We start from the raw sequence: 24,397 nt of genomic DNA on the forward strand, positions 1-24,397 counted from the left end.
TTGTTTTGTTATAGGCCCATGACAGGCCGAGGAATGTTATCTTGTACAGATTTTCTGTTCTTTGCTACCTAACATTAAATTAAACTGTTCTGCCTGCGGTTATGGAACCATGACCTGTCCACCGGACGTGCTACCTGTCCCAGACCTGCTGTCTTCAACTCTTAATGATCGGCTATGAAAAGCCAACTGACATTTATTCCTGATTATTATTTGACCATGCTGGTCATTTATGAACATTTTGAACATCTTGGCCATGTTCTGTTATAATCTCCACCCGGCACAGCCAAAAGAGGACTGGCCACCCCTCAGCCTGGTTCCTCTCTAGGTTTCTTCCTAGGTTTTGGCCTTTCTAGGGAGTTTTTCCCAGCCACCGTGCTTCTACACCTGCATTGCTTGCTGTTTGGGGGTTTTAGGCTGGGTTTCTGTACAGCACTTTGAGATATCAGCTGATGTACGAAGGGCTTTATAAAATAAACTTGATTTGAAAGATGGAATTTTCAAATTTCATAAGAACGCTTGTGTCTTTTTCCAGGGCAATAATCTACTATACCAAGGTAGAACTTTACTTACCCTGGACAATCATTCACCACACACACACACGACAACCGTGTTTGTGAGTGGTGTGTTGGCATGTGGACATGGGGAAATTTTACTTAAAAAAATTAATAAATCACTGATATTACAGCCAGACCAACCATGCTTGCACCAATCCAATGCTTTTAAAATGCATGACAGGGGCATATTAGGTGAAGGTAGAAACTGGGACCGCAACCTGATTGGCAGTAGAGACTGGAGTACAGCGCCCTCTTATGGCCAGAAGACAAAACTACACCTTTAACAGACAGTCTTCAACAAGGTTCTTTAATACATATCCACACACATTCAGAGAGAAATCCGTACAAATCATCATTACATACAGATGTTAAGATAAAACAAGATTATTTTATATTAAATACTTTGATCCAGCATCATATACAAATGGCAGTACGGAGAGAATACTGGACATAATCCCAGAAACTTTAGTTCAGAACATAAAATAACAAGCAGTTACAGATTGCCCCAATAATCTATAATGCATTTTATACAAACCAAAAAATTAAATAATCTATTGACTTCATTGTAATATGTCAAACACCCTTGTCAAGCCAGCCAATTTGTGACTTGACGTACAGTATATAAAATAATGAGTGAGAATATTAAAACAGTGTACAGCGTCGGTGATAACATCACCTTTCTTCTGTTTAATGCTTTAAAACTGGTACCTTTATTCACACGATCTCGCCGACCCAAACTGTACTGTACTGCACTGGCTCGGATATTGTCTTTCTACATCACCCTTTCCAGCATGGTTCGGGTCTCTAGAAGTGAACAGAGCTGGCTGGTAACATCTGGGGTGTATTCATTAGTCAAAACACTGTGGCAAAACATTGTGCAACGAAAACAAGAGTGTCTATTGTACAAATTCAGGTAGGTCCCTCCCCGTTTTGAACGGTTTGGCTTCAAAAGCAGGCGGAACTTAGTGAACTGGACTATAGCGAGCCAAAGAGTAAAGTTCAGGTAGGAACAGTCCAATAGGAAGACAGCGTGGCTACCCATACATTGTGGAGTGTGTTAGTGTTAGTGTGTTAGTGACTGTGGGTGCATTTCCTCAGTGTCCATGTAGTGTGTTGAAAACATTACTCCCAGCAATATAAGTGTCCATGTGTGTGACAGACCTGTGAGTGTGTGTGTGTGTGTGTGTGTGTGTGTGTGTGTTCAGGGGTAGGAGACGAAGTTAGCGGGGAAGATTCCGGTCCGTCCGTTAAGCGTTCCCTCCCACCAGTCATACTGTGACTCTGTCTTGGTAACCACGGTGATGCGATCGCCAGGGTTGAAGCTCAGGTCACCAGGCTGTTGCCCTGTGAACGGGTGTATCGCCGTGACGACTACAGGCCCCGCGTCCCACGGCTCGACCCCACCTAGGGAACAGTCCAATGATCACAGGTGTATTCAGTGAATAACACAGGCCTTGTTGAACGCACATCAAGTCATTACAACATTCTCAAATCAACCTGTACTGAGTGAATGTTGCAGATACGATTCAACGGTTTCAGACCCACAACATTAAATGTTACCTTTCAGGTATTATCTGTCTATTTGTAAAGTCTTTAAAAATGTAAATTGTAAAGTATTTTTGTCTAATGTATTTTTCGTTATGTGTCGGACCACATGGATCCTAATAATAATAATAAATACCGTAATCATTTTGGACTGTCCTTCTGCTACTTGGACTTCTCTTATAGGATTCTGAAACAGAAATACAACAGCGAGTGTCACCACAAGAGGGCAATACCAGCGCAGAGACAGAGAGAGCGCGCAGAGACAGAGAGAGAGCGCGCAGAGACAGAGGATATGACAGAGGGGGTCTGGCAAGAAATATTACAATCAGTTCTAGGACACATTGCCCTCGATGGTTGTGAGGTCTGGGGTCCACTCATCAACCAATAATTCACCAAATGGTACAAACACCTAACTAAGAATCTGCATGCAGAATTTAGCAAAAATATACTTTGTGTACAACACAAGACACCAAGCAGAGCAGAATTAGGCCTGTAGTTATCAACATACAGAAAAGAGCTGTTCAATTCTACATCCACCTAAAAGGAATGCTCACACATTCCACCACAAAGCCCTGACCTACAGAGATGAACGTAGAGAAAAGTCCCCTCAGCCAGCTGGTTCTGGGGCTCTGTTCACAAACACAACTCACAGAGCCTCAGGACAGAAACACATTTAGACCAAACCAAATGATGAAGAAAAAAAATAACTATTTTGACACACTGGAAATAATCAACCATAAAAACTGAGCAAACTAGAATGTTATTTGGCCCTAAACAGAGAGTACACAGTGGCAGAATACCTGACCACTGTGACGGAGACAAAATGAAGGAAAGCTTTGACTATGTACAGACGTGGCCTAAAGTTTTGAGACTGACACAAATATTAATTTCCACAAAGTTTGCTGCTTCAGTGTCTTTAGATATTTTTGTCAGGTGTTACTATGGAATACTGAAGTATAATTACAAGCATTTCATAAGTGTCAAAGGCTTTTATTGACAATTACATGAAATTGATGCAGAGAGTCAATGTTTGCAGTGTTGACCCTTCTTTTTCAAGACCTCTGCAATCCACCCTGGCATGCTGTCAATTAACTTCTGGGCCACATCCTGACTGATGGCAGCCCATTCTTGCATAATCAATGCTTGGAGTTTGTCAGAATTTGTGGGGTTTTTGTTTGTCCACCCGCCTCTTGAGGATTGACCACAAGTTCTCAATGGGATTAAGGTCTGGGAGTTTCCTGGCCATGGACCCAAAATATCGATGTTTTGTTCCCCGAGCCACTTAGTTATCACTTTTGCCTTATGGCAAGGTGCTCCATCATGCTGGAAAAGGCATTGTTCGTCACCAGACTGTTCCTGGATGGTTGGGAGAAGTTGCTCTCGGAGGATGTGTTGGTACCATTCTTTATTCATGGCTGTGTTCCTAGGCAAATTTGTGAGTGAGCCCACTCCCTTGGCTGAGAAGCACCCCCACACATGAATGGTCTCAGGATGCTTTACTGTTGGCATGACACAGGACTGATGGTAGCGCTCACCTTGTCTTCTCCGGACAAGCTTTTTTCCGGATGCCCCAAACAATCGGCAAGGGGATTCATCAGAGAAAATGACTGTACCCCAGACGTCAGCGGTCCAATCCCTGTACCTTTTGCAGAATATCAGTCTGTCCCTGATGTTTTTCCTGGAGAGAAGTGGCTTCTTTGCTGCCCTTCTTGACAACAGGCCATCCTCCAAAAGTCTTCGCCTCACTGTGCATGCAGATGCACTCACACCTGCCTGCTGCCATTCCTGAGCATGCTCTGTACTGGTGGTGCCCCGATCCCACAGCTGAATCAACTTTAGGAGACGGTACTGGCGCTTGCTGGACTTCCTTGGGTGCCCTGAAGCCTTCTTCACAACAATTGAACTGCTCTCCTTGAAGATCCGATAAAGGGCTGACTTAGGTGCAATCTTACTGGCAGCAATATCCTTGCCTGTGAAGCCCTTTTTGTGCAAAGCAATGATGACGGCACGTGTTTCCTTGCAGGTAACCATGGTTGACAGAGGAAGAACAATGATTCCAAGCACCACCCTCCTTTTGAAGCTTCCAGTCTGTTATTCGAACTCAATCAGCATGACAGAGTGATCTCCAGCCTTGTCCTCGTCAACACTCACACCTGTGTTAATGAGAGAATCATTGACATGTCAGCTGGTCCTTTTGTAGCAGGGCTGAACTGCAGTGGAAATATTTTTGGGGGGATTCAGTTCATTTGCATGGCAAAGAGGGACTTTGCAATTCATTGCAATTCATCTGATCACTCGTCATAACATTCTGGAGTATATGCAAATTGTCATCATACAAACTGAGGCAGTAGACTGAAAATGAATATGTCAATCTCAAAACTTTTGGCCACGACTGCACAGACTCAGTGAGCATAGCCTTGCTATTGAGAGAGCATGCCGAGGCCTGTCTAATCGCGAATGCCAGATCTGACTGTGTGCCCAGTGCCTACAAAATGAGGTGGTAACCGAGCTGCACTTCCTAACCTCCTGCCAAACATATGACCATATTAGAGATACAGACCTACAAAGAACTTAAAAACAAATCAAACATTGATAAACTCTCATATGGAAATACAAGTGTGCAGTCACAGCAGCAAGATGTGTGGCCCGTTGCCATGAGAAAAGGGCAACCATGTATCTGTTTATCTTCTACTATTTGTACTACAACTATTTGCACATTGTTAAAACACATAGCTGATAATATAACACTGGCACGTTACGAGCCAGCCAGCCGTAACGAGAGAGCGAGCGAGAAGGATAACGAGAGAGCGAGCGAGAAGGATAACGAGAGAGCGAGAGAGAAGGATAACGAGAGAGCGAGAGAGAAGGATAACGAGAGAGCGAGAGAGAAGGATAACGAGAGAGCGAGAGAGAAGGATAACGAGAGCAGAGCAGAATTAGGCCTGTAGTTATCAACATCCAGAGAAGAGCTGTTCAATTCTACATCCACTTAAAAGGAATGCTCACACATTCCACCACAAAGCCCTGACCTACAGAGATGAACGTAGAGAAAAGTCCCCTCAGCCAGCTGGTTCTGGGGCTCTGTTCACAAACACAACTCACAGAGCCTCAGGACAGAAACACATTTAGACCAAACCAAATGATGAAGCAAAAAAATAACTATTTTGACACACTGGAAATGATCAACCATAAAAACAGAGCAAACTAGAATGTTATTTGGCCCTAAACAGAGAGTACACAGTGGCAGAATACCTGACCACTGTGACGGAGACAAAATTAAGGAAAGCTTTGACTATGCACAGACGTGGCCTAAAGTTGAGACTGACACAAATATTAATTTCCACAAAGTTTGCTGCTTCAGTGTCTTTAGATATTTTTGTCAGATGTTACTATGGAATACTGAAGTACACTGCTCAAAAAAATAAAGGGAACACTTAAACACAATGTAACTCCAAGTCAATCACACTTCTGTGAAATCAAACTGTCCACTTAGGAAGCAACACTGATTGACAATACATTTCACATGCTGTTGTGCAAATGGAATAGACAACAGGTGGAAATTAGGCAATTAGCAAGACACCCCCAATAAAGGAGTGGTTCTGCAGGTGGTGACCACAGACCACTTCTCAGTTCCTATGCTTCCTGGCTGATGTTTTGGTCACTTTTGAATGCTGGCGGTGCTTTCACTCTAGTGGTAGCATGAGACGGAGTCTACAACCCACACAAGTGGCTCAGGTAGTGCAGCTCATCCAGGATGGCACATCAATGCGAGCTGTGGCAAGAAGGTTTGCTGTGTCTGTCAGCGTAGCGTCCAGAGCATGGAGGCGCTACCATGAGACAGGCCAGTACATCAGGAGACGTGGAGGAGGCCGTAGGAGGGCAACAACCCAGCAGCAGGACCGCTACCTCCGCCTTTGTGCAAGGAGGAGCACTGCCAGAGCCCTGCAAAATGACCTCCAGCAGGCCACAAATGTGCATGTGTCAGCATATGGTCTCACAAGGCGTCTGAGGATCTCATCTCGGTACCTAATGGCAGTCGTGCTCGCCAGAGGTAGCCTATGGAGGGCTATGCGGCCCCACAAAGAAATGCCACCCCACACCATGACTGACCCACCGCCAAACCGGTCATGCTGGAGGATGTTGCAGGCAGAAGAACGTTCTCCACGGCGTCTCCAGACTCTGTCACATGTGCTCATATGCTCAGTGTGAACCTGCTTTCATCTGTGAAGAGCACAGGGTGCCAGTGGCGAATTTGCCAATCTTGGTGTTCTCTGGCAAATGCCAAACGTCCTGCACGGTGTTGGGCTGTAAGCACAACGCCCACCTATGGACGTCGTGCCCTCATACCACCCTCATGGAGTCTGTTTCTGACCGTTTGAGCAGACACATGCACATTTGTGGCCTGCTGGAGGTCATTTTGCAGGGCTCTGGCAGTGCTCCTCCTTGCACAAAGGCAGAGGTAGCGGTCCTGCTGCTGGGTTGTTGCCCTCCTACGGCCTCCTCCACGTCTCCTGATGTACTGGCCTGTCTCATGGTAGCGCCTCCATGCTCTGGACGCTACGCTGACAGACACAGCAAACCTTCTTGCCACAGCTCGCATTGATGTGCCATCCTGGATGAGCTGCACTACCTGAGCCACTTGTGTGGGTTGTAGACTCCGTCTCATGCTACCACTAGAGTGAAAGCACCGCCAGCATTCAAAAAAGTGACCAAAACATCAGCCAGGAAGCATAGGAACTGAGAAGTGGTCTGTGGTCACCACCTGCAGAACCACTCCTTTATTGGGGGTGTCTTGCTAATTGCCTATAATTTCCACCTGTTGTCTATTCCATTTGCACAACAGCATGTGAAATTTATTGTCAATCAGTGTTGCTTCCTAAGTGGACAGTTTGATTTCACAGAAGTGTGATTGACTTGGAGTTACATTGTGTTGTTTAAGTGTTCCCTTTATTTTTTTGAGCAGTGTATAATTACAAGCATTTCATAAGTGTCAAAGGCTTTTATTGACAATTACATGAAATTGATGCAGAGAGTCAATGTTTGCAGTGTTGGCCCTTCTTTTTCAAGACCTCTGCAATCCGCCCTGGCATGCTGTCAATTAACTTCTGGGCCACATCCTGACTGATGGCAGCCCATTCTTGCATAATCAATGCTTGGAGTTTGTCAGAATTTGTGGGGTTTTTGTTTGTCCACCCGCCTCTTGAGGATTGACCACAAGTTCTCAATGGGATTAAGGTCTGGGAGTTTCCTGGCCATGGAACCAAAATATCGATGTTTTGTTCCCAGAGCCACTTAGTTATCACTTTTGCCTTATGGCAAGGTGCTCCATCATGCTGGAAAAGGCATTGTTCGTCACCAGACTGTTCCTGGATGGTTGGGAGAAGTTGCTCTCGGAGGATGTGTAGGATAACGAGAGAGCGAGCGAGCGAGAGAGAAGGATAACGAGAGAGAGAGAGCGAAAGAGAGAGAAGGATAACGAGAGAGAGAGCGAAAGAGAGAGAAGGATAACGAGAGAGAGAGCGAAAGAGAGAGAAGGATAACGAGAGAGAGAGCGAAAGAGAGAGCGAAAGAGAGAGAAGGATAACGAGAGAGAGAGCGAAAGAGAGAGAAGGATAACGAGAGAGAGAGCGAAAGAGAGAGCGAGCGAAAGAGAGAGCGAAAGAGAGAGAAGGATAACGAGAGAGAGAGCGAAAGAGAGAGCGAGCGAAAGAGAGAGCGAAAGAGAGAGAAGGATAACGAGAGAGAGAGCGAAAGAGAGAGAAGGATAACGAGAGAGAGAAGGATAACGAGAGAGAGCGAAAGAGAGAGAAGGATAACGAGAGAGAGAGAGCAAACTAGAATGCTACTTGGGAGGGTGTGTGACGACTGCGTTTGAAGTCTGCTCTGCACACACACACACACAGCTGGTCTTATTACCCAAGGTGCATTGTGAAGCCAGTATGTTTATTTTGGCTGGACTTGAGGTCACAGTTTAATACATCACCAAGAAAGAAAAAAACAATCTCTACCATCACGTCACACTTCACCTGCAGCGAAAACACACACTTTTATCTCGTGCCGTGTCGACAGTGGTGTGTTTTGGCATGGTGGTCGGCCACTGTGTAAATGAAAGCATTCCCCTTGTCACTGAACCACTGAAAGATGATCAAACACCTACCAGAATGGCGGCAGCAGCTGCCATACAGTCAATGGGACACAGCCCAAGACTACCACAGACATTAGAAGGAGTAATGACAGCCCTGGCACGCAGAGAGATAAAGAGGAGAGAGAGAGAAGAGAGAGAGAAGAGAGAGAGAAGAGAGAGAGAAGAGAGAGAGAAGAGAGAGAGAAGAGAGAGAGAAGAGAGAGAGAAGAGAGAGAGAAGAGAGAGAGGAGAGAAAGAGGAGAGAGAAAGAGGAGAGAGAAAGAGGAGAGAGAGATCTAGAGAGAGATGAGAAAAAAGAGGAGAGGAGAGAGAGAGGAGAGAGAGAGAGGAGAGAGAGAGGAGAGAGCAACAGACAAAGGGAGAGATAAAGAGAGGAAAGACATAAGGGGGAAGTGACTGTGTAAGAGAAAATAATCACCCACTCCCACACAGACTTCTCCATCCTAAGTAACCTGAGTCAACCTGCATAGAAGCACGTTAGTTTTAGATCCGCATGGTGGATTTGTTTTTTTGCGCTAGATTAGGGTTGGAGTGGAAACCTAGTGGAGGGTAGTTCTCCAGGAACAGGGTTGGAGTGGAAACCTAGTGGAGGGTAGTTCTCCAGGAACAGGGTTGGAGTTAAAACCTAGTGGAGGGTAGTTCTCCAGGAACAGGGTTGGAGTTAAAACCTAGTGGAGGGTAGTTCTCCAGGAACAGGGTTGGAGTGGAAACCTAGTGGAGGGTAGTTCTCCAGGAACAGGGTTGGAGTGGAAACCTAGTGGAGGGTAGTTCTCCAGGAACAGGGTTGGAGTGGAAACCTAGTGGAGGGTAGTTCTCCAGGAACAGGGTTGGAGTTAAAACCTAGTGGAGGGTAGTTCTCCAGGAACAGGGTTGGAGTTAAAACCTAGTGGAGGGTAGTTCTCCAGGAACAGGGTTGGAGTGGAAACCTAGTGGAGGGTAGTTCTCCAGGAACAGGGTTGGAGTTAAAACCTAGTGGAGGGTAGTTCTCCAGGAACAGGGTTGGAGTGGAAACCTAGTGGAGGGTAGTTCTCCAGGAACAGGGTTGGAGTGGAAACCTAGTGGAGGGTAGTTCTCCAGGAACAGGGTTGGAGTTAAAACCTAGTGGAGGGTAGTTCTCCAGGAACAGGGTTGGAGTTAAAACCTAGTGGAGGGTAGTTCTCCAGGAACAGGGTTGGAGTGGAAACCTAGTGGAGGGTAGTTCTCCAGGAACAGGGTTGGAGTGGAAACCTAGTGGAGGGTAGTTCTCCAGGAACAGGGTTGGAGTGGAAACCTAGTGGAGGGTAGTTCTCCAGGAACAGGGTTGGAGTTAAAACCTAGTGGAGGGTAGTTCTCCAGGAACAGGGTTGGAGTTAAAACCTAGTGGAGGGTAGTTCTCCAGGAACAGGGTTGGAGTGGAAACCTAGTGGAGGGTAGTTCTCCAGGAACAGGGTTGGAGTGGAAACCTAGTGGAGGGTAGTTCTCCAGGAACAGGGTTGGAGTGGAAACCTAGTGGAGGGTAGTTCTCCAGGAACAGGGTTGGAGTTAAAACCTAGTGGAGGGTAGTTCTCCAGGAACAGGGTTGGAGTGGAAACCTAGTGGAGGGTAGTTCTCCAGGAACAGGGTTGGAGTTAAAACCTAGTGGAGGGTAGTTCTCCAGGAACAGGGTTGGAGTGGAAACCTAGTGGAGGGTAGTTCCCCAGGAAAAGGGTTGGAGTGGAAACCTAGTGGAGGGTAGTTCCCCAGGAAAAGGGTTGGAGTGGAAACCTAGGGGAGGGTAGTTCCCCAGGAACAGGGTTGGAGTGGAAACCTAGTGGAGGGTAGTTCCCCAGGAACAGGGTTGGAGTGGAAACCTAGTGGAGGGTAGTTCTCCAGGAACAGGGTTGGAGTGGAAACCTAGTGGAGGGTAGTTCTCCAGGAACAGGGTTGGAGTGGAAACCTAGGGGAGGGTAGTTCCCCAGGAACAGGGTTGGAGTGAAAACCTAGGGGAGGGTAGTTCTCCAGAAACAGGGTTGGAGTGGAAACCTAGTGGAGGGTAGTACCCCAGGAACAGGGTTGTAGATTCCTGGTTTAGAAGCTAAGTTAACTGAGAACACATTCTCCATTACAACAAAGACCTAGAGAAGAGGTGCACTGACTGTGTAGCAACAAGAGAGGCTGGTGAGGACGTTGGTGATGAAGGGTTTAGGGAAAGGGTCACTCACCTGTGCTGACAGATTTGAAGGTAGAGATGCTTGGATAGAGGGAGGGCTTCACTGCTAAAACACATCACACACACACGTCAGTCAAAGACATAGGAATCTCCTTATGGACAAAGAATTGTAACCAACCCACACAAACAACGTGTCACTGACTACAAAGCAGGCATGCTGTTACTGGTAGAAAACCACTGCTGTGTGTGTGTGATAGTAATACGTGTGTGTATGTTCGTGCATCTGTGTGGGTTACCCTCCGTCCTGTATGTGCTAGCAGGTCTCTGTGTTGCAGGAGCTCGGGGTCTAGCTGGAGGACCACTGGAATGAACGGCCTGAACGGCAAACCCAGAAACAGAGGAATGGAAGGAGAGAGAAGCATCAGACTAACCATACACATCCCCAACTAGCAGGGTACACACATCCCCAACTAGCAGGGTACACACATCCCCCAACTAGCAGGGTACACACATCCCCCAACTAGCAGGGTACACACATCCCCCAACTAGCAGGGTACACACCAGTCATACATATCCCCAACTAGCAGGGTACACACCAACCATACACATCCCCAACTAGCAGGGTACACACCAACCATACACATCCCCAACTAGCAGGGTACACACCAACCATACACATCCCCAACTAGCAGGGTACACACCAACCATACACATCCCCAACTAGCAGGGTACACATTAAGGGCTAGATGTCCTCAGACCAACATGGTGCTGTGGATTAGAGCTTGGTACACATTAAGGGGTAGACAGTGTCCTGGGGTAAGGAGTGTTCTTTAGGAGTAGATATCCATTAGACAGGGAGGGATAGTATTCTATAACATATGGGTTTGATGGTCCGCTGTATAAAGACAGTAGTATTCTATAACATATGGGTTTGATGGTCTGCTGTATAAAGACAGTAGTATTCTATAACATATGGGTTTGATGGTCTGCTGTATAAAGACAGTAGTATTCTATAACATATGGGTTTGATGGTCTGCTGTATAAAGACAGTAGTATTCATAACATATGGGTTTGATGGTCTGCTGTATAAAGACAGTAGTATTCATAACATATGGGTTTGATGGTCTGCTGTATGAGGACAGTAGTATTCTATAACATATGGGTTTGATGGTCTGCTGTATAAAGACAGTAGTATTCTATAACATATGGGTGTGATGGTCTGCTGTATAAAGACAGTAGTATTCTATAACATATGGGTTTGGTGGTCCGCTGTATAAAGACAGTAGTATTCTATAACATATGGGTTTGGTGGTCCGCTGTATAAAGACAGTAGTATTCTATAACATATGGGTTTGGTGGTCCGCTGTATAAAGACAGTAGTATTCTATAACATATGGGTTTGATGGTCCGCTGTATAAAGACAGTAGTATTCATAACATATGGGTTTGATGGTCCGCTGTATGAAGACAGTAGTATTCTATAACATATGGGTTTGATGGTCTGCTGTATAAAGACAGTAGTATTCTATAACATATGGGTTTGATGGTCTGCTGTATAAAGACAGTAGTATTCTATAACATATGGGTTTGATGGTCCGCTGTATAAAGACAGTAGTATTCATAACATATGGGTTTGATGGTCCGCTGTATAAAGACAGTAGTATTCTATAACATATGGGTGTGATGGTCCGCTGTATAAAGACAGTAGTATTCTATAACATATGGGTGTGATGGTCCGCTGTATAAAGACAGTAGTATTCTATAACATATGGGTTTGATGGTCTGCTGTATAAAGACAGTAGTATTCTATAACATATGGGTTTGATGGTCTGCTGTATAAAGACAGTAGTATTCTATAACATATGGGTTTGATGGTCTGCTGTATAAAGACAGTAGTATTCTATAACATATGGGTTTGATGGTCTGCTGTATAAAGACAGTAGTATTCTATAACACACAACAATGCAGTACCTTAATAATCCTATCGATCCAGTATCAGTACATCTATCAATATAAACTACCGCTGTGATTACCTTTCTGTCCGTTTCTTACTGACTGATGATGGCCGCTTTATTGAGGAAGGTTTTACTGACTATGACTGGGAGATGTGGTTGCCATAACTACCTGCCATGTCAAGATGAATGCAACTGAAAAGTGTAAGTAGCTCAAATGTGATGTAAATACAGTATTCAGTCAGTGGTATCCAGAACCATATCTGATATACTGTATATTACCAGAGGAGGCTGTTGAGGAGGAGGGCGGCTCATAATGGCTGGAACAGAGCGAACGGAATGGCATCAAACACCATGGAAACCATTCCACTGATTTCCGCTCCAGCCATTACCACAAGCCCGTCCTCCCCAATTAAAGGTGCCAACAGCCTCCTGTGATATATACACACACACACAAAAGTATTTAGAAACACCCCTTCAAATGAGCAGATTTAGCTATTTCAGCCAAACACGTTGCTAACAGGTGTATAAAGTGGAGCACACAGCCATGCAATCTCCATAGACAAACATTGGCAGTAGAATGTCCCGTACTGAAGAGCTCAGTGACTTTCAACGTGGCACCGTCATAGGATGCCACCTTTCCAACAAGTCCGTTCGTCAAATTTCTGCCCTGCTAGAGCTGCCTGGGTCAACTGTAAGTGCTGTTATTGTGAAGTGGAAACGTCTAGGAGCAACAACGGCTCAGCCACGAAGTGGTAGGCAACACAAGCCCACAGAACAGGACCGCCGAGTGCTGAAGCTCATGAAAATCATCTGTCCTCGGTTACAACACTCACTACCGAGTTCCAAACTGCCTCTGGAAGCAACGTCAGCACAATAACTGTTCATTAGGAAGCTTCACGAAATTTGTTTCCATGGCCGAGCAGCCGCACACAAACCTAAGATCGCAATGCTAAGCTTCGGCTGGAGTGGTGTAAAGCTCGCCACCATTGGACTATGGAGCAGTGGAAACACGTTCTCTGGAGTGATGAATCACACTTCACCATCTGGCAGTCCGATGGACGAATCTGGTCTTGGCAACTGCCAAACCAACGCTAGCTTCCCGAATGCATAGTGCCAACTGTAAAGTTTGGTGGATGAGGAATAATGGTCTGGGGCTGTTTTTCATGGTTCGGGCCCCTTAGTTCCAGTGAAGAGAAATCTTAATGCTACAGCATACAATGACATTCTAGAAGATTCTGTGCTTCCAACTTTGTGGCAACAATTCGAGGAAGGCCCTCTCCTATTTCAGCATGACAATGCCCCCGTGCTCAAATCGAGGTCCATACAGAAAGGGTTTGTCGAGATCGGTGTGGAAGAACTTGACTGGCCTGCATAGAGCCCCGACCTCAACCCCATCGAACACCTTTGGGATGAATTGGAACACCGACTGCGAGCCAGGCCTAATCGCCCAACATCAGTGCCTGACCTCACTACTGCTCGTGGCTGAACGGAAGCAAGTCTCTGCAGCAATGTTCCAACATGTAGTGGAAAGCCTTCCCAGAAGAGTGGAGGCTGTTATAGCAGGAAAGGGGGGACCAACCAGCTGTTATAGCAGGAAAAAGGGGGGGGACCAACTCTATATTAATTCCCATGATTTTGTAATGAAGTGTTTGACGAGCAGCTGTCCAAATACTTTTGGTCAGTCATGTAGTGTATTATAATAATATAGTACTTTCTGCTCCAGGTGTTTGGCCGTCCACTCAGTAGTGTAATATAATAATATAGTACCTTCTGCTCCAGGTGTTTGGCCGTCCACTCAGTAGTGTATAATAATAATATAGTACCTTCTGCTCTAGGTGTTTGGCTGTCCACTCAGTAGTGTATTATAATAATATAGTACCTTCTGCTCCAGGTGATTGGCCGTCCACTCAGTAGTGTAATATAATATAGTACCTTCTGCTCCAGGTGTTTGTCTGTCCACTCAGTAGTGTAATATAATAATATAGTACCTTCTGCTCCAGGTGATTGGCCGTCCACTCAGTAGTGTAATATAATAATATAGTACCTTCTGCTCTAGGTGTTTGGCCGTCCACTCAGTAGTGTATTATAATAATATAGTACCTTCTGCTCCAGGTGTTTGGCCGCCCACTCAGTAGTGTATAATAATAATATAGTACCTTCTGCTCTAGGTGTTTGGCTGTCCACTCAGTAGTGTATAATAATAATATAGTACCTTCTGCTCCAGGTGATTGGCCGTCCACTCAGTAGTGTAATATAATAATATAGTACCTTCTGCTCCAGGTGATTGGCTGTCCACTCAGTAGTGTAATATAATAATATAGTACCTTCTGCTCCAGGTGTTTGGCCGCCCACTCAGTAGTGTATAATAATAATATAGTACCTTCTGCTCTAGGTGTTTGGCTGTCCACTCAGTAGTGTATAATAATAATATAGTACCTTCTGCTCCAGGTGATTGGCCGTCCACTCAGTAGTGTAATATAATAATATAGTACCTTCTGCTCCAGGTGATTGGCTGTCCACTCAGTAGTGTAATATAATAATATAGTACCTTCTGCTCCAGGTGATTGGCTGTCCACTCAGTAGTGTAATATAATAATATAGTACCTTCTGCTCCAGGTGATTGGCTGTCCACTCAGTAGTGTAATATAATAATATAGTACCTTCTGCTCCAGGTGATTGGCTGTCCACTCAGTAGTGTAATATAATAATATAGTACCTTCTGCTCCAGGTGATTGGCTGTCCACTCAGTAGTGTAATATAATAATATAGTACCTTCTGCGCTAGGTGTTTGGCCGTCCACTCAGTAGTGTATTTTTCTGTGTACGTCTCCAGGACACAGTACAGGTCATCAGCTTCTGGGGGAGGTTCTACATCTCCATTCAATATGGCTGACGCACGGATGTCCTGGGAGTAGAACCTAAAACACACACACACACATTAATACAACACACCTGCGCACACACACAATATTTCAACACACATGGTGTGTAACGTACTTGCGGTTGGTGTCTTTGCGTTCTATGAGGCAGGATCCCTCCAGAGAGACTCCAGCAAACAGCCCTCTGGACTTACAGTAAGTAAACACTGCTGCTGTACTACGTAGGGCTACATCAGCCTCCAAGTTCCTACACACACGAGAGAGGAAGATCGGAGTGTTGAGATTGGTACACGGATCAGAATCCCACTACTTAGCGATGCGTATTGAAGGAGACCATTAATACTTCACTGGCATCAGAAACCATCCAATATACTGGACCACGTCTCTGGCCGTCGTTGTAAATAAGAATTTGTTCCTAACTGACTTGCCTAGTTAAATAAAAGGTGACATTAAAATGAAGAAAACCAGACGTCTGTCCGTGTGTGTGTGTGTGTGTGCAGGTTGAACAAAGAAAAGGCAGTCCCATCTGACATTAACCTCATTGTGTTATTGTTGCTATATTTAAACAGACACCCTCAGACCCCCCCCCCCCTCCTCATCTCCACCTGGCCTTGTTTGATGCTAACTGTATTTTTCTTATTTTAATTACCCAACCTGGCGTGTCATTCTAAATAAAGACTGAGGGGGAGTCCGCATCATTCCACCTCCACTCATAAACAACAATTAACCTGTGACAACAAGAGCAACCCCTCACACACACCTCCACCCTATAAAACATGAACCACTTCTACAGCTCTCACTTCTTCTGTCAACACACAGTAAGCACTATCCCAACCCAAAACACATGTCACAAAACCATTTCCCCTCCACAATCCCTGCTCAGAAATTCAAGTGTCCACAAAGCGTCCAATTTAAATAAGGTGTGAGCTAGGTGTAGAACTGGTGTGAATAACACAGCCTAACCCACAGCCTCGGGTCTGGAACACATTAAAAGGGATGAGCCATGGTTGGACACTGACTGGTTTTGGCCAACCATGGACCAAGATTATGATGAGTGTGTGTGTGTTCGTTCACCTCCCCATCGGTCCTACCGCCACAGTACAGTTGCCCCCCAGAGTGAGGTTCCCTCCTTTAGAGAAAGAATCCACCGCCCTGCGCTGCATCAGAATCACCACCAGGTCTGATACCTAGACACACACATACAGACAGAGTAGTGTTTAGGTTCGGACTGGGAGAAGGGGAGCGAGACTGGGAGAAGGGGAGCGAGTGGGCATAAAGCAAAGCGACACAAACAGAGTTACATATGGAATAATCAAGAGTACAGTCAATAACACAATAGGAAAAAAAGTCTATATACAGTGTGTGCAAATGGCGTGAGGTGGTAAGGCAATAAATAGGCCAATAGTAGCGAAGTAATTACAATTTAGCAAATTAACACTGGCGTGATAGATGAGCAGATGGTAATGTGCAAGTAGAAATACTGGTGTGCAAAAGAGCAGAAAAGTAAATAAAAACAATATGGAGATGAGGTAGGTAGATTGGGTGGGCTATTTTCAGCTACAGCAGCGGTACATAGCTGGTGTAAATGAGTCAGGTTTGTATGCCACCTTGCACGCACACGCTTTTTCAGTTCTGCCCACAGATTTTCTACAGGATTGAGGTCAGGGCTTTGTGATGGCCACTCCAATACCTTGACTTTGTTGTCCTTAAGCCATTTTGCCACAACTTTGAAAGTATGCTTGGGGTCATTGTCCATTTGAAAGACCCATTTGCGACCAAGCTTTAACTTCCTGGCTGATGTCTTGAGATGATGTGGATATATTGAAGCAACATTTTCCTTTCTCATGATGCCATCTATTTTGTGAAGTGCACCAGTCCCTCCTGCAGCAAAGCACCCCCCACAACATGATGCTGCCACCCCCGTGCTTCACGGTTGGGATGGTGTTCTTTGGCTTGCAAGCGCCCCCCTTTTTCCTCCAAACATGATGGTAATTATGGCCAAACAGTTCTATTTTTGTTTCATCAGAACAGAGGACATTTCTCCCAAAAATATGATCTTTGTCCCCATGTGCAGTAGCAAACCGTAGTCTGTCTTTTTTAATGGCGGTTTTGGAGCAGTGGCTTCTTCCTTGCTGAGCAGCCTTTCAGGTTATGTCGATATAGGACTCGTTTTACTGTGGATATAGATACTTTTGTACCGGTTTCCTCCAGCATCTTCACAAGGTCCTTTACTGTTGTTCTGGGATTGATTTGCACTTTTCGCACCAAAATACGCTCATCTCTAGGAGACAGAACGCATCTCCTTCCTGAGCGGTATGACGGCTGCGTGGTCCCACGGTGTTTATACTTGCGTACTATTGTTTGTACAGATGAACGTGGTACCTTCAGGTGTTTGGAAATTGCTCCCAAGGATGAACCAGACTTGTGGAAGTCTACAATTTTTTCAGAGGTCTTGGCTGATTTCTTTTGATTTTCCCATGATGTCAAACAAGAGGCACTGAGTTTGAAGGAAGGCCTTGAAATACATCCACAGGTACACCTCCAATTGACTCAAATGTTGTCAATTAGCCTATCAGAAGCTTCTAAAGCCATGGCACCATTTTCTGAAATTTTCCAAGCTGTTTAAAAGGCACAGTCAACTTAGTGTATGTAAACTTCTGACCCACTGGAATTGTGATACAGTGAATTATAAGTGAAATAATCTGTCTGTAAACAATTGTTGGAAAAATTACTTGTGTCATGCACAAAGTAGATGTCCTAACCGACTTGCCAAAACTATAGTTTGTTAACAAGAAATTTGTGGAGTGGTTAAAAAACGAGTTTTATTGACTCCAACCTAAGTGTATGTAAACTTCCGACTTCAACTGTAAATGGCATGTTATAGGAGGGTCAAGATAACTGTGATTTCACTTGCTTTTGAGAAACTTAACCCCAAACAGCAAATCTCTTCCTCATCCTTGTTGTGGAGTATGGGGGCACTATATAAAAAAAAGATAAGCTCTAAAAACACCCAAATAAGTCCTTTGAGAAACCGCAAAGCCCTTTGTGGTGTTTTTAGGAGCCTTTGTTCATACTACACAACGAGTAAGTGATTTGCCATTCGGATGAAGTTTCTCAACAAGAGAAATCACAAAATGGTGAATTGACCCTTCTATAACATGACATATACATCAAAAAGAGATTTGGTCCTTTTAAAAGACATGTTCACATGAATACCCGAGGACAGAGAGAACAATACTGCTTTGATTCACCTGTGTGGGTGTGTGTGTGTGTGTGACCGCAGGGAGGCTACTGTGCCGGCACCTACCTGGCAGCTATCAACTATCAAGATACAAAACACCGAAACAGAAACATGAACACAGTGAGTCACCTAATGGACAGAAAAGGCAAGCAGGCCTCTACATCACTCTACTTCCTACACATATACAGCGAGTGTACAAAACATTACCAACACCTTCCTAATATTGAGTTGCACCCCCTTTTGCCCTCAGAACAGCCTCAATTCGTCGGGGTTTGGACTCTACAAGGTGTCAAAAGCGTTCCACAGGGATGCTGGCTTATGTTGACTCCAATTTTTCCCACAGTTTGTTCAAGTTGGCTTGATCTTCTTCGAGTGGTGGACCATTCTTGATACACACAGGAAACTTTTGAGCGTGAAAAACCCAGCAGCGTTGCAGTTCTTGACACACTCAAACCGGTGCGGCTGGCACCTACTACCATGTCCCGTTCAAAGGCACTTAAATCGTTTGTCTTGCCAATTCACCCTATGAATGGCACATACACAATCCATGTCTTAAATGTCTCCAGGCTTAAAAATACTTATTTGACCCGTCTCCTCCCGTTCATCAAAACTTATTGAAGTGGATTGAACATGTGACATCAATAAGGGATCATAGCTTTCACCTGGATTCACCTGGTCAGTCTGTCATGGAAAGGACAGGTGTTCTTAATGTTTTGTCCACTCAGTGTATTGCTCCATTTCCTATACAGTGCATTCGGAAAGTATTCAGACCTCTTAACTTTTTCCACATTTTGTTACGTCACAGACTTATTCTAAAATTGATTTGATCTATTGTTTTCCTCAATCAACACACAATACCACATAATGACAAAGCGAAAACAGGTTTTTGAAAAGGTTGTAAATGCATTAAATATAAAAACTGAAACCCCGTATTTAAATAATTTGTCAGACCCTTTGCTGTGAGACTCTGGGTTGAGCTCACTGACAGAGCTCCAGAGTTCCTCTGTGGAGATGGGAGAACCTTCCAGAAGGACATCCATCTCTGCAGCACTCCACCAATCAGGCCTTTATGGTAGTGGCCTGACTGAAGCCACTCCTCAGTAAAAAGGCACGACAGCCCGCTTGGAGTTTGCAAAGAGGCACCTAAAGACTCCCAGACCATGAGAAACAAGATTCTCTGGTCTGATGAAACAAATATTGAACTCTTGGGCCTGAATGCAAAGTGTCACGTCTGGAGGAAACCTGGCATCATCCCTACCGTGAAGCATGGTGGTGGCAGCATCATGCTGGGGGATGTTTTTCAACAGCAGGGACTGGGAGACCAGTCAGGATCAAGGCAAAGATGAAGTACAGAGAGATCCTTGATGAAAACCTGCTCCAGAGCGCTCAGGATCTCAGACTGGGGCGAAGGTTCACCTTCCAACAGGACAACGACCTTAAGCACACCGCCAAGACAATGCAGGATTGGCTACGGGACAAGTCTGAATGTCTTTGAGTGGCCCAGCCAGAGCCCGGACATGAACCCAATCGAACATCTTTGGAAGGACCTGAAAACAGCTGTGCAGCAACGTTCCCCATCCAACCTGACAGCGCTTGAGAGGATCTGCAGAGAAGAATGAGAGAAACTCCCCAAATGCAGGTGTGCCAAGCTTGTAGCGTCATACCCAAGTAGACTCAATGCTGTAATTCGCAGAGTACGACCCTGCCTCACGCAGGAAGCGGCGCAGGTCCTAATCCAGGCACTTGTCATCTCCCGTCTGGATTACTGCAACTCGCTGTTGGCTGGGCTCCCTGCCTGTGCCATTAAACCCCTACAACTCATCCAGAACGCCGCAGCCCGTCTGGTGTTCAACTTTCCCAAGTTCTCTCACGTCACCCCGCTCCTCCGCTCTCTCCACTGGCTTCCAGTTGAAGCTCGCATCCGCTACAAGACCATGGTGCTTGCCTACGGAGCTGTGAGGGGAACGGCACCTCCGTACCTTCAGGCTCTGATCAGGCCCTACACCCAAACAAGGGCACTGCGTTCATCCACCTCTGGCCTGCTCGCCTCCCTACCTCTGAGGAAGTACAGTTCCCGCTCAGCCCAGTCAAAACTGTTCGCTGCTCTGGCACCCCAATGGTGGAACAAACTCCCTCACGACGCCAGGTCAGCGGAGTCAATCACCACCTTCCGGAGACACCTGAAACCCCACCTCTTTAAGGAATACCTAGGATAGGATAAAGTAATCCTTCTAACCCCCCCCCCTTAAAAGAGTTAGATGCACTATTGTAAAGTGGTTGTTCCACTGGATATCATAAGGTGAATGCACCAATTTGTAAGTCGCTCTGGATAAGAGCGTCTGCTAAATGACTTAAATGTAAATGTAAATGTAATCGCTGCCAAAGGTGCTTCAACAAAGTACTGAGTAAAGGGTCTGAATACTTATGTAAGTGTGAATGTATTTTTTAAATATTTTTTATATAAATTTGCAAAAATGACTAAAAACCTGTTTTTGCTATGTCATTATGGGGGTAATGTGTGTAAATTGATGAGGGAAAAAAAATATTTAAATCAATTTTAGAATAAGGCTGTAACATACTGTAACAAAATGTTGAAAAAGTCAAGGGGTCTTAAAACTTTCCGAATGTACTGTATTTCTACTGACAAGTTCATTCCCCCGGCAGAAACAAAATCTTAAATCCCTGTAAGGGATGGAACACGGCGTCTGGAGTCAGCCGCGATAAGGGTCTGGATGGAACACGGCGTCTGGAGTCAGCCGCGATAAGGGTCTGGATGGAACACGGCGTCTGGAGTCAGCCGCGATAAGGGTCTGGATGGAACAGGGCGTCTGGAGTCAGCCGCGATAAGGGTCTGGATGGAACAGGGCGCCTGGGGTGTAAAATGTTGGTAACTTTCTCAAAATTGAATAAATCCGAACATCCTTTATTTCACTCCGATGTCTTGAGAACAAACTCTGAGATCCTGAGTCAGCGCTCACTGTGGGAAGAAGTGAACTACAGCTGACTTCCTGCTTGTGTAACATTAAGATAATATATCCTGTTTTAGTTGTGAAGTTCACGTCAACAATCAATGAAACTATATTGACACATGTACTCGATAACACAAATGTAAATAATTGACTCATTTTGACAAACTTCCCCAATAAAACAGTATTTATGGTCACAGAATAAGGAGGATATTGGGAATCCTCCAACTGTGATTGCTGGAAAACCAGACCGTTGTATTTTGCTTTGACTTGGCTGTGTGGGCAAAGAAAATAAATGTATTGGTCGCACTGGTGCTATCTGTACATTCCACCTGGTGCAAATAAGACCATGAATTTGGTCAGTAAAAAGTGCATTATCCTCATGATTTCTGTAATAAAAAAAGTGTCTACTGGAATGAGCAAGGCTCACACACCTGGACAAAATATATGCATAGGTAATTAAGCCTATAATCTCTGTTGAAACCCCCAGAAAAACAGAAAATTCTGGAGGCTTGACAGTAAATTAACCCCCCCAAAAAACGCACATGTTCGGGCCACCTGAGTGGCGCAGTGGTCTAAGGCACTGCATCGCAGTGCTAACTGTGCCACTAGAGAACCTGGTTCGAGTCCAGGCTCTGTCGCAGCCGGCCGCGACCAGGACACCCATGGGGCAGCGCACAAATGGCCCAGCGTCGTCCGGGTTAGGGGAGGGTTTCGCCGGCAGGAATGTTCTCGTCCCATCACGCACTCCGACACGTTGGTGTGGCTGGCTTCCGGGTTAAGCGGGCGTTGTGTCAAGAAGCAGTGCGGCTTGGCTGGGTTGTGTTTCGGGAAGACGCACAGCTCTTGACCTTTGCCTCTCCCGAGTCCGTACGAGAGTTGCAGCGATGTGACAGGACCGTAACTACCAATTGAATACCACGAAAATGAGAGAATAATAAAAAAAAAAAAAAAGGTTAAATTGTCAAAACAAAATGTCTGGATGAACTTATTTACCATCTCAGTCGTCACACCTCTTAATAGAGCTTAGTGAATTACTCGTGTTTTCTATTGTGTGACACTGTACACATGTTTTTTTAGCCCATGAGGAGACCAAGGGAAAATGTTAGGCTGGATCCCTCGTGTGTCTCTGGTGGTCAACCTACCTCAACTCCAATCTCAAAGCCACCGCCCAGACCAGCTATACCAATGGCAGAGGGAGCAGACCAACCTAGTGAGAGGGGGGACGTAGTGAATATATATATATATATGTCCTGGCGATGACCATACAGTGTGTGTGTGTGGTAGTGAACTTACGTCCGTCAGCCAGTCTAGCGATGACTATACCGCTGCCGCCTCGAGCTGTGATCATGAAGCCTGCCTTGATCACTGTGATGATGGCCAGGCCCTGACACTTGGCTAATATATTGGCTGGAGGGAAAACACACAATGATTAGCAGGTCCTGCTAGCATGCTATGACACAATTTCCTGCCATATCCGGAAAGGAGGACTGTCACCTGACAAAACCCTGATGACGTCACCATAAAGACATTTTTTTTTTCACCTTTATTTAACCAGGTAGGCCAGATGAGAACAAGTTCTCATTTACAACTGCGACCTGGCCAAGTTAAAGCAAAGCAGTGCGACAAAAACAGATACAGTCAATTACACAATAGAAAAAATCTATGTACAGTGTGTGCAAATGTAGAAGAGTAGGGAGGTATGGCAATAAATAGGCCATAGAGAATAAATATTTACAACACTGGAGTGATAGATTTGCAAGTAGAGATACTGGGGTGCAAGAGAGCAAGTGGGTAAGTAATAAAATGGGGATGAGGTAGTTGGGTGGGCTATTTACAGAGGGGCTGTGTACAAGTACAGTGATCGGTAAGTGATCGGTAAGCTGCTCTGACAGCTGATGCTTAAAGTTAAAGTTAGAGGGGGAGATAAAACAACAGCTTCAGGGATTTTTGCAATTTGTTGGGAGCAGAGAACTGGAAGGTAAGGCGGCCCAAAGAATAGTTGGCTTTGGGGGTGACCAGTGAGATATACCTGCTGGAGCACGTGCTGCGGGTGGGTGTTGCTATGGTGACCAGTGAGCTGACATAAGGCGGGGCTTTACCTAGCAAAGACTCATAGATGACCTGGAGCCAGTGGGTTTGGCAACAAATATGTAGTGAGGGCCAGCCAACAAGAGCATACAGGTCGCAGTGGTGGGTAGTATATGGGGCTTTGATGACAAAACGGATGGCACTGTGATAGACTGCATCCAATTTATTGAGTAGGGTATTGGAGGCTATTTTGTAAATGACATCGCCGAAGTCAAGGATCGGTAGGATATTCAGTTTTACGAGGGTATGTTTGGCAGCATGAGTGAAGGAGGCTTTGTTGCGAAACAGGAAGCCAATTCTAGATTTAATTTTGAATTGGAAATGCTTAATATCAGTCTGAAAGGAAAGTTTACAGTGTAACCAGACACCTAGGTATTTGTAGTTGTCCACATATTCTAGGTCAGAACCATCCAGAGTAGTGATGCTAGTCGGGCAGGAGGGTGCAGGCAGCAATCAGTTGAAGAGCAAGCACTTAATTGTACTAGCATTCAACTAGCGTTGAAGCTCGTTTGGATTTTTTTTAATCAGTGTCCAAATAAGGGCCAGATGTATACAGAATGGTGTCGTCTGCGTAGAGGTGGATCAGAGAATCACCAGCAGCAAGAGCGACGTCATTGGTGTATACAAGGTAGAATCGGCCCGAGAATTGAACCCTGTGGCACCCCCAAAAGAGACTGCCAGAGGTCCAGACAACTCAGAAGTAGTTGGTGAACCAGGCGAGGCAGTAATTTGAGAAACCAAGGCTGTTGAGTCGACCTGACAAAACCCTGATGACGTCACCATAAAGCCATGCTGAGAATGATAGAAATGAATAGGTATGAGTCAGAGATGAGAGTAAGGGCAGGATGAAAACAAGCACACTCAGAGATGGACAACAGGAACACACACCCACCCC

The 24,397-nt window shown here is 45.3% G+C and overlaps 1 protein-coding gene across 1 annotated transcript in view; it reads right to left on the reverse strand.

Moving 5' to 3' along the window:
* Window positions 1-847: 847 nt before the first annotated feature.
* Window positions 848-24,397, reverse strand: part of sh3yl1 (SH3 and SYLF domain containing 1) — a 43,554-nt gene continuing 20,004 nt past the window's right edge. The window contains exons 3-11 of the mRNA XM_071366783.1: window positions 22,708-22,821; window positions 22,557-22,621; window positions 16,279-16,391; window positions 15,323-15,451; window positions 15,099-15,243; window positions 10,669-10,747; window positions 10,425-10,478; window positions 2,236-2,286; window positions 848-1,958 (exon numbers count right to left, since the gene is read on the reverse strand). Of these exons, the coding sequence (XP_071222884.1) occupies window positions 1,756-1,958; window positions 2,236-2,286; window positions 10,425-10,478; window positions 10,669-10,747; window positions 15,099-15,243; window positions 15,323-15,451; window positions 16,279-16,391; window positions 22,557-22,621; window positions 22,708-22,821 (953 nt within the window). The 3' untranslated portion in view covers window positions 848-1,755. The remainder of the gene's footprint in view (window positions 1,959-2,235; window positions 2,287-10,424; window positions 10,479-10,668; window positions 10,748-15,098; window positions 15,244-15,322; window positions 15,452-16,278; window positions 16,392-22,556; window positions 22,622-22,707; window positions 22,822-24,397) is intronic.

Source organism: Salvelinus alpinus, chromosome 25 (assembly GCF_045679555.1).
Source record: "Salvelinus alpinus chromosome 25, SLU_Salpinus.1, whole genome shotgun sequence".
Taxonomy (NCBI): domain Eukaryota; kingdom Metazoa; phylum Chordata; class Actinopteri; order Salmoniformes; family Salmonidae; genus Salvelinus; species Salvelinus alpinus.